The sequence below is a fragment of the Aricia agestis genome, chromosome 3, assembly GCF_905147365.1.
Source record: "Aricia agestis chromosome 3, ilAriAges1.1, whole genome shotgun sequence".
NCBI lineage: Eukaryota > Metazoa > Arthropoda > Insecta > Lepidoptera > Lycaenidae > Aricia > Aricia agestis.
In genome coordinates this window covers 2,214,117-2,229,185 of record NC_056408.1, presented here as the reverse complement: position 1 = coordinate 2,229,185, position 15,069 = coordinate 2,214,117, and the positions used below count along the sequence as shown (strand labels likewise).

At 36.3% G+C, this 15,069-nt stretch overlaps 3 protein-coding genes across 4 annotated transcripts in view; 2 read left to right on the top strand and 1 right to left on the bottom strand.

The window, feature by feature from the left end:
• LOC121740232 (TELO2-interacting protein 1 homolog) overlaps positions 1-1,887 on the bottom strand; it is a 34,842-nt gene extending 32,955 nt beyond the window's left edge. For both annotated transcript variants that reach the window (XR_006037618.1, XM_042132868.1), the window contains exons 1-3: positions 1,564-1,887; positions 1,290-1,432; positions 533-707 (exon numbers count right to left, since the gene is read on the bottom strand). Coding sequence is in view for 1 of the 2 variants with exons in the window: in XM_042132868.1 (XP_041988802.1) it covers positions 533-707; positions 1,290-1,432; positions 1,564-1,754 (509 nt within the window). In the remaining variant the exon portion in view is untranslated. The remainder of the gene's footprint in view (positions 1-532; positions 708-1,289; positions 1,433-1,563) is intronic.
• Positions 1,888-7,708: 5,821 nt separating this feature from the next.
• Positions 7,709-9,141, top strand: LOC121740525. The gene has a single exon (XM_042133257.1). It carries the CDS (start codon positions 7,827-7,829, stop codon positions 8,913-8,915), a length of 1,089 nt encoding a protein of 362 aa, XP_041989191.1. The 5' UTR covers positions 7,709-7,826; the 3' UTR covers positions 8,916-9,141.
• Positions 9,142-10,703: 1,562 nt separating this feature from the next.
• On the top strand, positions 10,704-12,580 carry LOC121725367. Its single transcript, XM_042112259.1, has one exon. The coding sequence runs from the start codon at positions 10,774-10,776 to the stop codon at positions 12,298-12,300; it is 1,527 nt and encodes a 508-aa protein (XP_041968193.1). The 5' UTR covers positions 10,704-10,773; the 3' UTR covers positions 12,301-12,580.
• The last annotated feature ends 2,489 nt before the right edge of the window (positions 12,581-15,069 follow it).

Here is a 15,069-nt window from a genome sequence, read left to right as displayed (position 1 = left end):
TCTCATACAAGTATTAGGTGCGGCGTTTTGTACTGTCACCATAGAGGTATTTTAGACTTTTGTACTGTCACGCACACATTGAAAATTTTTCGTCCCCCCACACCGCACACTACACCTCTAGACGTCGTCTTTTCATACATTTAGCCTAGTACTGCACAGCGGCAGTGCATCAGGGTTGCTAAATGGTATATGGCCATATTTTGTATATGGCGGGTAGGAATTCTTATGAACAGCAGGAAAAAAGACTTATAGGACTTATATGATGCGGCTTCGTCTCCCGGATCAAGCAAAAACCCTTTTGCTGACGATAGCTGATTGACGGATGACACCTATGAATGTATAACTGTCATGCTACATATATAAATTTCCTACGTGTTGTGACACTACGTCTATAGGCAATGTATGAAAAAAAGTACTGTCAAACTAGGAACAACAGTACAAAAGTACCGTCCGTCAATGTGTTAATATGGTAATATTTTACTAAAATATATGCTAATATGTATTTTGTTTTTTATATACTGCAAACACATACCGCAATGTTCTTAGCTTTTCCAATTTAGCCAGGTGGACCGACAGAAACACTGTCTGTGCCAGCAGTGGAACCTGAGTCTGTAGCAACTTCAGCCGTACACTCGGCTCAAGGTTTATCATCAATGCTGTAAGACACTCCATCACACTTAATTTCAACTCCTCTGGGACATTTGCAACTGCAAGGACAAATTTTATGAATTTAAATAAAAATAAAATAAATAATAAAAATTGCTTTACTTCCGAATAGATTTGTAACAAATGCTTTCAGAACGTTGATACTACTGGTACCCACCACCGGTTCGGGAACCATCCCGGCGAGAAGAACCGGCGTAAGAAACTCGCACGGGGTCTCACTTTTTTGGTAAAAATTAATCTTTTTAAAATAAAATTTACAACTGTAACCTAAAATTATACAATGTCAACATCCATACATAATTGTAAGTCATAATATAATAATGTAGAAGTAGCCTTGCAAGCAGCCATCCTACTCCCAAAAATTAAATTATGTCATAAAAGATCAAAGTCTATTAACGCTTCAACCCCAAGCGGCCACATGTGGCCGCGAGAACAACATAATATTTCCAAAAATCCGAGATCAAAGGATTAAGTACATACATTTGAAAGTTCTCCCTTGAGGTACACTTTTATTGGTTAGTTGGTTGCAGCATAAGTGTAGGGTTTTAAGCTAAAGTGCAACAGATCAAGTAGAAATAACATTTTAAAAATTTTGGTATAACTTATAAGACACATTCACATACCCATGCCCTTCTTAGTTTTGTCAAATATAAGGTTCATGAAGGCCACCTCAATCTTTAAGCACATTTCATAACTTGTTATCTTAACCCTTTGGATAACAACCTTCATTCCATGCACAAGAACTCTTTGCATTTCATATTTATTTCTGAAAAAGCAAAATATGTTATATTACTTGCAACAAACAAATATTTATTCTGTTTGGAAATTTACGAATAAAATTATTAAAGAAAACATTGAAACATAAAATATGTTAAAGGTATGAAGACAAAGACTTACTCTATCTCCTTTGATTGCAAGTGTGTTATAAATGGGAAAAGCATATATTGATGGAGTTCTTGCAGCACATCGATCTTCAATTCACTAACCAGAGATTCAAATTCCGTAATATAATCTGGAGAAGGATTTATCATCACCATATCACATACTGGTTTCATTCGAGAAAAAGCTTCCTTCAAATGTATATTCATTGTGGCTTCTATTGTGAGATATTGTAATTAGAAAAAGTATAATAATAGATAATTTCATATGTTCTCCACAATCTCATTAAATTAGGGAGTTATTTTGTTACGCTAAATAATAGGAAAATAGAGAAATCCACAATTTACGAATTTACCGACTCTACAGGTGACAATGACAGCTTATTGACATTCAATTTTTTTTAACAAAAAATATCATAAAAAATCTAATGCAAAAGCTTCGTAGGGTATAATATAGTCAGGCATAAAAGTTTTGAAAGGGATGACACTACGATGTTGCCACTTTTTAATTTCTTCAATTTTATCCCAGACTATAAAATAAAATACCAGTCATTAGATTTTTTCGGTAGTGGGACACTTTATAATTTGATCGTGAAAAAAAAATTGTGGTTTTTATACGACGTAAATATAATTAAAAATTGCGAGACGTAGTGTTTGCGGCGGTACCGACCAATGCGGGCCACGGGTAGTACCTAGTGAATATAAATCAAAACTGCTAAATCGATTTTAATTATTTTTTCAGTGGCTATAATATATTTTACTAGCGACCCGCCCCGGCTTCGCACGGGTATAAAATATATTACAACCTATGTCACCAAAAAATAATCTAAATCGATTCAGTAGTTTGATAAATAATTTATATTCATTACTACCCGTGGCCCGGATTGGTCGGTACCTACTGCCGCAAAAGCTACGTCCCGTAATTTTTAAATCTGTAATATCTTCGAAAATATTCATTTAAAATTTTAATCATAATATGCTTTATACGCTTTCATACGTGGGAGAGCCATACTTCGGCACGAATGGGCCGGCTCGACCGGAGAAATACCACGTTCTCACAGAAAACGGGCGTGAAACAGCGCTTGCGCCGAGTGAGTAAGTTTACCGGAGGCCCAATCCCTACCCTATTCTTTTCCCTACCCTCCCCTATTCCCTTCTCTTCCCTCCCCTACCCTCCCCTATTACCCTATTCCCTCTTAAAAGGCCGGCAACGCACCTGCAGCTCTTCTGATGCTGCGAGTGTCCATGGGCGACGGAAGTTGCTTTTCATCAGGTGACCCGTTTGCCCCCTTATTTCATAAAAAAATGCTGTGAAGGGCCATAATCAATAATGTATTCAAAAGGAGTCCACACCGCCGTTTTTCCATACAAACGTTGTCCCCCTGTTTCGTCCCTGGATGATGCCGGTAGAGTTATGATTTTTTCCCTGAATATCTATGGCCACTGTTAACATGTCACTATGTTTTCTTTTTTTTCATAATTTTATTATTAAAAAAGATAAGAACGTCCAAAAACCCAAAAAATGGCCAGATTTTCCTCTGTGTTCAAACACCCAGAAAACAAAACTGGCTAAAATATACAAAAAAAATAAAACATAGAAACACAGCTCAAGCCTTGCTTTAATTGTTGATGAAAAAAGTACTAAAATCAGTTAAGTTTTGGAGAAAAAATCAGCGGACAACGAATCGAAGATTTTCTGTTCTTTTATTAGAACTTTTGTCTTGTTGTCTCTATCGCGCTCTGCGGTGGGAGACTTGAGATTGGTGAGACAGCAATACATTTTCAAATACCTACTTTCAATTTCTCTCGCCCTTAGTGTATCTTCTTAAAGTATTTAATTAAATAAGGATTATTGCCGTATTGGTTAAAATCGCTTCGAAAATTAGCCATTACTTGAAGTTAAAAGTAAATGACAAAAAAATGTTATTGTGAGATATCCTTATACGCAATGATGAAAAACTTAAAGCAGATAATATGTTACTACCGCGCGCGTTGTGAAGATTCAAATACGGCCCAATTGGGCCGTCTGTTGTTTAGTCTGCATCGAGCGCAGTCACGAACGTGCCGCGTCTTGTCCTACCTAAATAAATTGAAAATGACGTCGTGCGTGTTTCGAAAATGTACCAATTATGACTCGAAAGTAACAAAACACATGGAATCTCTTACCTCGTCATGTCTTGTATGCAATAAATACCTCTATTTTAAATTTTCAATTATTTTTTTGAACAATCTGGAAAAAATTGAATTTTCGTCATAGCTCAGGCGAAGAAAGAGACAGCGATACGATTCGACGTTTAAAAATAGAACTGTCTCTTTTATGTAAATGGTTTTTCATATCTTTTGTTTCACTTATCTGTCAAATTTGCCAATGTTTGCAATTTTGAATTTGAAAATTGTTCGGAAGAGATTTAAGCCGGAAAATAGTATCGACGTAACATATCTGTATAAGTAGAATATCATTGCTTATACGTATATAATACCATCGCGGAGTTTTCTGTAGACCTTTTCAATGTGTACAATACTTGGTACATTATTTACATGAAGAATAGACCACGTGAAAGGACATAGGTTTCTTTTTTGCGGAAAAATGTACGGTTTCCGTGACATTCCTAAATTACGCGGGCGATGTATATTGTAAGTACATAGTGATACCCTTCCCGCGAGCGCATCGCCGCATTGGTGGCGCCCACTTCGAAACGGGCGTACATCACAATATTTTAATTTCGCCATAACTTCTACACCAAAAGTCAAATTTTAATAATTCAAAGACCAAATATATTCTACATAAACTGTACTTAGTGATGAAATAATTTATTTTGATAAGGATTATTAGCATGAGTAAAATAAATCCGTTTAAATATTTTAGTCCAATAAAAATCAAGATTTTTAAATAAAAAAATGGTTGTTGTGCCTCACTTGACATAGATAGGTATAGTGTGTCGCGGACATTTTTATAGATATTTATAAGATCTACATTTACTTAGAACATTGTATAGTTCTATCTTTTATAGTTTAGGCCATAAACCTATACGACAGTATATATTAAGTCTATGGTTTAGGCAGCGTACGCAAAATAAGTATCTGGTTGTTTCCGAAATACTGAAATATCTTACGGAACCCTATATTTTCCAAAATAAAAAGTAGCCTATGTTACTCGTAAATAATGTAGCTTTCGAATGGTGAAAGAATTTTTAAAATCGGTCCAGTAGTTTTTGAGCCTATTCATTACAATTAAACAAACAAACAAACAAACATACAAACAAACAAACAAACAAAGTTTACCTCTTTATAATATTAGTATAGATTAATTATTGTTAGACCCGCCCCAGCTTCGTACAAAAATGGGTTTTTTGTACGAAGCTGGGGCGGGTCGCAATCGCGGACAGCAAATGAATAATATTTCTCTTTGCTGTCAAGTGCCAACAAAATGTCAAAATGCAGTCCTGCAACCACATTCACGCTCCTACTTTTTACACGACAGTCCGCCAAGCAGGACGCCGCGCCGCCGAGCCACTCACGGTCCTTTGCGGCGCGCGGCGGACTGCAAGCGGTGGGGGGAGATCGGTGTTGCAACTTGCAACTTGCAGGCCGCCGTGCAGGCCTGCAACACCATTCATTATCCTGCATAAGCCGGCGGACTGCCGTGAATGGGCCCTTTTACTCAGCAACTCGTTCAGTTGACAGTCTAACAATATAAAGGTTTTTTAGCTTGTTCATTAACTGGTATGTAAAAGTGCTGAAAAACATTGGACAAGTCACAAGTTATTAGATGAAATAATAAAAACATTGGACAAGTTACAAGTTATTAGATGAAATAATATTGATCTATACGTCTTGATATATTATAACGATAAGTACGACCACGGCTATCCTTTAAGCATTTCCAAATCACTATATAAACTTTTCTTGTTTCGTACTTTTACTTTTTAGAGCGTGCTTTTAGCTTTTAGTTAGTAGTCTGGTTTTGGTTTTTTAAATTTTTTTTTGACATTTAAAACCATTGAGGTACTATAGACTGGAGAGAGCCTTATATCGGTGTATAAGCGTCAAAAGCGTGTAATGTTATGTCCTACTTACTAGGACATAACAAGGAGTCGGTCTGCATATTTCATGTAATAAAAGTGTTAATAAAGTTTTTAGTGAACAATTAATGCTAGATATTGTTGAGTTTTGTGGTTCGGCTAAATAATTAACCATAAGAATGGTCAAAGAATGCTTCAAACACGTGGATTTAACATTAAATACGTAAGTTTTGAACAACGTTTTTTGGGCTTTTCAATCGGTATTTTTGTAAGCTAAAAAGATAATTTATAAGTTTATTAATCCCTTATTCGTGCTATATAAGGCATTAGTGCTAAAAATGTCACATCAATTAATAATTTGGCTTTAAAAATTGCATAGCTTTTTACGTGTATTTACGGATACTCATAACTTGAAGTATAGTTAATCGATATCATGAACTAATTGACTTTCTTTCCTGTATCATAAAGTGCTTCGAAATAATCGACAAATAGAAATATTCAAGAAAATAAACCTCCACTACTTGTATGAAAATAAGCACAAAATGGCCACGCGATGACGGGCTAAGACTACATCTATCCCATCAAAAACATCCTGTAAAAAAACCAAGTCTCGCAACTCAATAAAAACTCTGTGATACTGCATAGTATAATTATACTAAACAATCTAATCATGCGATGTCCAAGTCGATCTATTTATTTAAAATGTAAAAGATTTTTAATATTGATATGATAATAACTTACGGACTAACTTGAGACATAAGGTCCCCTAGGTAGGGACTGAATAAATTAACCGACTTGGTATTGCATGGATCTCATAAATTTTTACAGTATAAAAACTGAGTTGCGAGACTTGGTTTTTTTACAGGATGTTTTTGATGGGATCTCAATTCTTTTTGTAGAGTCCTACTTTTCTCCTTTTTGGTACCTTTTACTACTATAAATATCAATAACGATTTTTATAAGAAACAAATAAAACTTACAATTAATAATAATATAATCATTATGTATACAGTATTACTATACTAGTTACTTGCTTTTCATGACTATCCAATATCCATACTAATATTATTATAAATGCGAAAGTGTGTTTGTTTGTTTGATTGTCCTTCCTTCACGGCCTAGCGAAGCCACCAATCGACTGATCACAAATCGAATATTGATTTTTGACGTAGACTTAGTTAAAAGGATGAATTGAACATGGAAAAACGTCAGGTTTCCAAAGGAGGTTTACAAGAATATTCGTATTTTATGCGATTCTTGAATTCCACGCGAGCGAAGCCGCGGGCAAAAGCTAGTGCTTCATATATATTGATACCTATCTACAACTATTACTCCTTCGAATATATGTACGGAAATATCGATGGTACCAGTACAATGATTCATAAATTGCCATTAATGTAACTTTGTAATCTTATACATGTATATGGGATTACAAAGTTATTTACGAAGTTAGAGAAAGAAGAAGAAAACTGGACAGTAATTATGAAATGTTTATTAGGTTTTCCCTTAATTAAGACACTAAACACTAGCTAGATATCTCTCTACCGACGATAAACCGGAGATATTGATGGTACGGGTACAATAATTCATAAACCGCAAATGTAACTTTGTAATCCTATACATTTATATGGGATTACAAAGTTATTTACGAAGTTAGTGTATCTAGAAAACTGGACAGAAATTTTGAAATATTTGAATTTTGCCTTGATTTAGACACTAAACACAAATTATATTCTAAGTTTGAAGGTTCTATGTCTGCTAGAAGTGCCTTAGACTTTTGGTGATCGGTCAGTCAGTCAGTCAGTCAGTCAGTGACAAAATTAAGAAACTTTAACAAGTTACAGCTCTTAAACTACTCGTTCAAATTTAATAAAATTTTAAATGTACCGTGTTTATACAATGCTTGCTTAGCAACTGAAAATTCAGGCTTGTTGGTTTATCCACAACGAAGTTATAGGGGGTCAAAAAGAGCCTGAATTGGTTCGAGAAAAGTATGGTACGGCTGTGCCGCTTTTTTGCTCGACTTGGCGGGGGCACTACCGTGCCCCCAGATTGCTATAATACTTTATCTATGTTTAAAACTGTCTACCCTTTAAAAAAAATGCACTTTGCAGTCAGCTGAGAAATAAAGTGACAGTTATCGAATCAATACTGTCAAAAATTATTGACAAAGTTTATGCTTTCTTAAAATTTGTGTTTAAGCTAAATTAATATACTCAGTATTCAGGATATGTTTATTTAGAGTAATTTTTAAAGAATCATGTTCGCAATCAGTGGACCCCGTGTCTTACATAAGTGTTACAAAATTTTGAGGTTATGTCTAGTAGAGTTTAGTAACATACCGGATATTAAGAATTTAAACCTCGTTAGGACCGTAGAAAAGACAATAGACACTACCACAAGCATTTTCATCGATAGTCCTATTCATGTGAAGGTTCAGCCTATCGACGTGAATGACTTGAGTGCCCACAACAAACTGACTATGATGTTGTACAGCCAAGGCAAAGATACCAATGATTTTCAGCTAAAACAGACTTCCAAACGCTTAGACTTACTTTGCAATAAGAAAACCTCACCAGACAAGGATGACGTTTGCCTAATTCGAATTCCTTATAAACTGAAACTACACGTAACAACGACAGAAAATGCGTCCGTACACTTAGCAAAGCTAGAAGCTGATGAATTTATTGTCAAAACACAAAAAGGTGATGTGATGGTGGCGGACATGAAGGCAGACAACCTCAAAGTTGAGTCTGAAAGTGGAGATCTTGAAACGGAAGGACGATTGCAAGCCAGCCTCATTGAACTGAAAACGGGTGTGAATGGAAATGTCAAGTGCAACAATATTATGGCTAACAACTTCACGGTTGCCACCCACGGTGGTGAAATATCTGTTAAGTCCTGTTACAGTGACCAGTCTCATTTCACTACGCTCATGGGAAACATAAGGCTTGATAATCTGCACAGAGCAGTAAAAATTGATGTTATACAGAAAGGCAATCTACATATAACTGGTTTTTACGGTAGCCTCGAAGCCTCCTTGAAGAGTGGAGAAGTATTTATGCATGCATCCAAATTTACGGACAAAAGTAGTATCTTTATTCATGAAAAAGGAAAAGTAGAAGTTATGATACCAAATATTCTTAAAAACTTGCCGGCTGCTAGTTTAATGGCTGAGAAAATAAATGTGGATGAAAAAATAATGAAGCTCGGTAGATTCATGGATGACTCACACCCACAAAGATTTAGATATGAGAAAAATAATAAGAATGAATTGCACATTGTTTGTAGAAATGGATCCATTGATTTGAAAGAGACGGACATTCCGTTTTTTATTCTAAGTAACTAAGCTCAGTTCTTAATTATTCTGGTTAAGGATACCTTATATACCTCATTTTTTATGTTTGACAGTGAGGCTTTAAACTTTTATGAATATTGCAATTCGGAATGGTAATAAACATAAAAACAGTTATTTTTTTTTTTTGTTTTGTTGGATATAAGTAATAATAATAATTGTATTTTGTAACACTCAATTTATAGACATTAGATATTATAGAAGATGGTGATAGATGCATTTTAGTTTTATTGTAATGGATGTAAGGATGTCGTTAATTACATTTATTTATTTGTTAGACCGCAAATATCACTGTATAATATTTTTGGTAATAATTATTTTAAATTAAATTCATGTCAAGACATATTTTGTTACATAGTTTAATTGTAAACTAACTTTATTTGTTTGTGTATGAAAACAAATTATTGTCCTACTATGTTATATTTAAAAGTATTTTTAGTATTTGTTCAAACTTGATAGTATTTCTGTGCGAGATTGTTTTGTAAATAATTAAAATAGATAAATGTAACACTTTTATAAACAGCGTAGCAAGTGTATTTAAGACTATACAACATAATTATTATGTATTAATAGATAATACTATATGTATATTCTTAGATTTCTTAGCATTTGAAGAATTTTTAAAGCCAATAAACTTAACAAAATATTTTATTTTTAAAATTTAACCTTATATAATTATAAGGCAGATCTATGTATGTATAGTAAAATTTTATTCTAACATAATGTTTTCTTCCAAATGTTGAATCTAGTCATAATAACTTCTGATAAATAAGTATCTTAGGAAGGTTGTTAGTAAAATGTTAAAGGTGCAGAGTTTTGAATGTTAAAGATATGTTAATCACTGTGAAATGATTAATTATGAATAAAATCTTATGGCTATAAACATCAGAATATTTCTACAGAACCCTAGGATATAGTATTTTTTAAATTCTTAATTTATAGAAACATTGTTTCAGGATGGATGGACTATGAAACCCACATAAAACCAGTGGTCCTCAACATTTTTAGGGTTCTGTATCAAAAGGGTAAAAATGGGACTATTACTGAGAAATCTTCGTCTGTCTGTCTGTCTGTTACCAGGCTGTATCTCAGGAACGGCTCTACATAACAACAAATAAAAATAAAATATTTCAGAGGGGCTCCCATACAACAGACGTGATTTTTTGGCCTTTTTGCTTGTTTGCTCGTAACCAATAATGGCAACAGATAGGCACTTGAAATATTCACATTTTTTTTAATTAGGCAAATATTTATTTTATTTTTATTATTATTTATTTGTTATTTTTTGGCTCCCATACAAAAAACGCAATATATATACGGAAACCTATTCGTGCTCGAGGCCGACTACCACTTGGCCGATTTTTTTAAACGGGCCACAAACACGTTTTAGTCTTGGTGCCGCGGGCTTCAACCAACATTTTTAGGGCTTATTATTCGTAGGTTAAAAATAACTTTTGAACTTTTGGAAATTTTTTCACAACTATATGCCAATATCCTTGAATTTCGAAATGGCATAAGTAATAACGCGGGCCACTGATAAAGTCCCGGCGGGCCGCATTTTGTGGCCGGCCGGGACTTTATTTTTTATTAATATTAAGGGCAAGAACAATGATATTATATTAAAAAAAGGGGCACGAAGTTTTTTTATATGCAATTTTGTAACTTTCATTGCCAATTTGTCGTCCGTCAAAACAAAGTTCTAATTATAATAACTTATAATCAATGAGGATGCTTAGCTAATTACTTCCCATTATAAGTTGTTTTCTTCAAGTGGGTGACACTTAATTGGGTGCAAAGATTCTAGCTGTGCGCTGGCGCAGGCGTCCCATTCCGCGATAACGAGGCTGTTTATATGCGGTCGCGGTGTGCGCGCGCGCCAGTCTATACACAGTCGTTCGCGATGCCGGCCTGCGCGCCCGAGTACCGCCTCGCGCGAGCCAACACCGAACTGGCTTTCTCCCCCCGCGTCAAGAGGTGCCCGCACCAGACGCCGCCCTTCACGGCCCTCAGAAGATCGTTCTCCTCGACGTTCTCGCTGATCCCGGAGGAGCGTGCCGTTCCCCCGGAACACCCCCCGGCGCTCACGAGGGTCGTCCGCATCCTCACCTGGCTGCCGAGACAGTTCCTCCGGCCGCTCTTTGCTATACTCAGTTTTATAGCCCACCCGGCCTGGAAACAAATTCTCGTGGTGCTCCCTACGCTGTGGATCGCCGCCACACTGTTTATCTTCTGGAAATGCGTTCAATGGCCCCTCGGATTCCTGAAGATGATCGCGAGTGCCGTTTCGAAGAATCCCAACAAGCCGCGAACGGTTCTCATCAGCGGCGGAAGCTCCGTGCAGGCGCTGCATTTGGCGAGAAACTTCCACTCCGCCGGAGCCAGAGTGGTCGCTTTCGAGATCGAGGGACAGTTCGCGCTGCTCAAGTACTCGGCGGCCGTCAATAGATTCTACACAGTGCCCCGGCCCAACCCGGCGGATCCTTTGGCGTACGCGCGAGTTCTAGAAGAGATAGTCCGCAAGGAGTCGGTGGTGTTCTACATACCGGTCAGTTCCACTACGCCCGCCTACTACGACGCACTAGCGAAACCGCATCTCGAAGTTCACGGATGTCAATGTTTCATACCGAGTGCCCGCGACGTCGTCACACTGGACGATCCTCTGGAGTTGATGCGAGTGTGCCGAGCGGCCGGTCTGGCTACACCCCAACATTGGGTGGTGACGAGCGAAAAGGACTTTCGAAACTGGTACGACTCCGGCGTATCGAGGGAGGGCCGCTTCTTTATCGCTAGCGCCGGGGCTCGCGGGGCCCGCGACCGCCTAAGATTTATTTTGCCCGAGGAGCGTTCTCAGTTCAGATTTCCCCGAGAAATCAGTGCCGAGAAGCCGTGGGTGATCGTCAAGGAGCCGAAGGGAGAGAAGGTCGTGACCTGCACCACTTTAAAGGAATCTCGGGCAGTGAACAACGTGACGTGCCGAGTGGACTCCTCCAAGAAGGGGTTAGTTCATCAGCGAGACGAGGAAGCGGACGTCTGGGTACAAAGGTTCATATCGTACGTCGCGCCATCGCGACCTATGACCGGCCACATATCGTTCAGACTGGTGCGAGAGGAGAACTCGTCGGACGAGCGTGACAACAAGCTGGTGGCGATCGGAGCTCGGGTGGGAGTCTCCCTGCCTTATCTGTGCCAGGGGCCGAAGCGCTGCAGCCACTCGGCGACCGTCGGAAAACTGTTGAACACGGTACTGGACACTCGGGAAGCGCTGTTCGCTTTCTGGGACCCGCTGCCGTACTGCGCCTACTACCAGTCCCGGGTGCCGGAGGATCGCAGGTCTCTACCTCCGGAGCCCTGCAAGACTCCCCCGAATGTTCCTCTATGAAGACTAGACAGTAATTAACAAGAATACTCAAGTACCTGATGAATGCGTGATTGGGGCCGTCGATGTCGCGCGCTCTTTGTCTCCTATCCCTTTCCGAGGACCACCGGCCTCGGGCCGAGAGAGCAGGACGACGAATTTGTACCTACTAAGTAGAGATATGTGTACGTTCATAAGACTACGAATTTATGTTGATTATTTTAATGTAGGCTATAATTTATAGATTAATTGATGTTCCTTTTACACTATTTATAATTTTATACGAATAAATGTTTTATAATCACTGAAACTGCACCTTTTTATTTTTTGAACTGATACCACTGCACTGATCGATTACTTATCAATTTTCTAGTCTTTCTCCACCTAAGTTATCACCGGTTTGACCCAGCGGTTGAAACCAGTATATCTACGATCGAATTACTAGAATGTTCATAGTGGTGGTAACAAAATATACTTATTAAATTACATAATAAGAATGTCTAACACCTAATAGGCTTTATGTATACTATTACGTAATGCTAGTTTGAAGATAACTTTTTAAGATTTGCCTGACTAATAGCTAAAATAGTAATAGCTACTGACGCAAAATAATATCTACCAGGAGGTACCTTTTGTTTGTATGCGTAAGTTTGTAATGAGTTTGAGGTATCGTTGCTTTATCCTGGCAGGGTCGCCATGAGGTTTGGAAATTAAAAGACAATATTTCCGGATAAATATATTATATGTTTATTACTGACAATATTTCCGGATAAATATATTTCTGGGGGCACGGGAGTGCCCCCGCCAAGATGAGCCAAGCGAAGCGCGCAAGGGCACTACCTACCTTTTCTCGAAACATTTCGTCGTATTTTTGAACCCTCGTAACTTTGGTTTGAATAATGCCAGATAGTTGAAATTTTTAAGATATAGTGTCATGGGTATATTTATTAAATGCGCAAAGTTTGAATATCGTAGCTATTATACTTTAGATTTTATAGGTGTCCAAAAATCCACAATTTGGTCACTGACTCACCGATCATCAAAACTGTTAGGATACTTCCTGAAGTCTTAGAAAGCTGAAATTTGGTATGTAACATGATATTAGTACTAAAACAACAAAAAAATTATCAAACCCAACTTAACCTATATCCGTACCATTATAGAGCAAAATTAGGCAAAAATTTGTGTTTTTTGTATGGGAGCCCCCCTTACTTTTTTATTTTATTTTAATATTATAATTAAATATTAAAGTAGACATATAACTAAGGACTTTGAGAACAATTCAAGTAAGTACCTACCTGTTGCCATTATTGATATAGAGCAAAAAAGGCCAAAAAATCACGTTTGTTGTATGGGAGCCCCCCTTTAATATTTATTTTATTTTATTTTTAGTATTTGTTGTTACAGCGGCAATAGATATACATAATCTGTGAAAATTTCAACTCTCTAGCTATTACCGTTCTTGAGTCGGTCTGTCTGTCTGTCTGTCTCTAGGCTGTACTAGAGACAGACAGACAGACAGACAGACAGACAGACGGACAGACGGACAGACGGATAGACGGAAAGACAACGAAGTCTTAGTAATAGGGTCCCGTTTTTACCCTTTGGGTACGTAAGTATGTAAGTTCAAAGAATAGTCGTAGTCTTAGCATTTCTTTGCAAATATATTAATAAGAATACTTAACTACCAATCTATTTCAAGTTTACTTAAACTTGAAACAGATTGATTAGGAATTTTAGGATAATTAGTGTAGTAGGTCTTAAAACATTTTTAATGCCAACCACATCGGTTTACGGTTATTTAAAAACAAAAAAAGTTGTTTCGAAAGTTAAACAGCTATACCAAACATCTACGCGTCATCGATAGTGCTGCAATGTGCGGCTTAGGGGAGACTGATTAAAAGAGTTGTCACTGCGAAATATGTTTAATTACTGACTTAATAACTAATTACTTTAACTTATATAGCAGGGAGGTGAGCCGCACACTACACCTCCCCCGTTTTTTTTGAAAAAATTTTTTTAAAAAAATTAATACAATTTTTTTAATTAAACAACAAAAATCATTTTGTAATAATTACAATATCAATAAAATAATAAACTAAAATTAAACTCTTAATACCTAAACAACTTACTTATTTAGTTTTTTTTATTCTTACTTCTTTATTACAATAAATACAAATCTGTATAGGTACTCCATAATTATAATCTGTTTATCAAAGAAAATAATATATTTAATTAAAATTATTTTTTATCTTCAGAGATGGGTGGTTGACGATGTAATTTTTAAATACACAAAAATATTCAATAATAATTAATTTAAACATTTTCTCACTATTTAAATACTTAATATTTTTTCACATGGTTACTTTGCTTATTTTTTTTACACTTTTTAAAATATAAACTCTATAATATCTCCATTACTCATTAACTAATGAACTTTTATAAAACCTCTTTAATTACAAAAATGCAATCTTTATTCAATTCATTGTCAAATATTCACTATAGTACTCATAAAATATTATATACGAAACCTTCATATTTAATAATAATAATGTTTAATCTTTCAATATTTTATATGTAATAATGTAATATAATTATTAATTCTATTTTAAATTCATTTTCAGTAGGTATCTATTTCACCTTGTGACCTATTCATTTTATAGTCATTCGTCTTATACAAAATAATAATTGTCTTTTACTATAACAATATTTTACTAATACCCTTGATTAGTGGACTGGCCAGTCACTTACATTTTAAATTGTCATTTCATATTTAGGTATACCTTTTCCTTT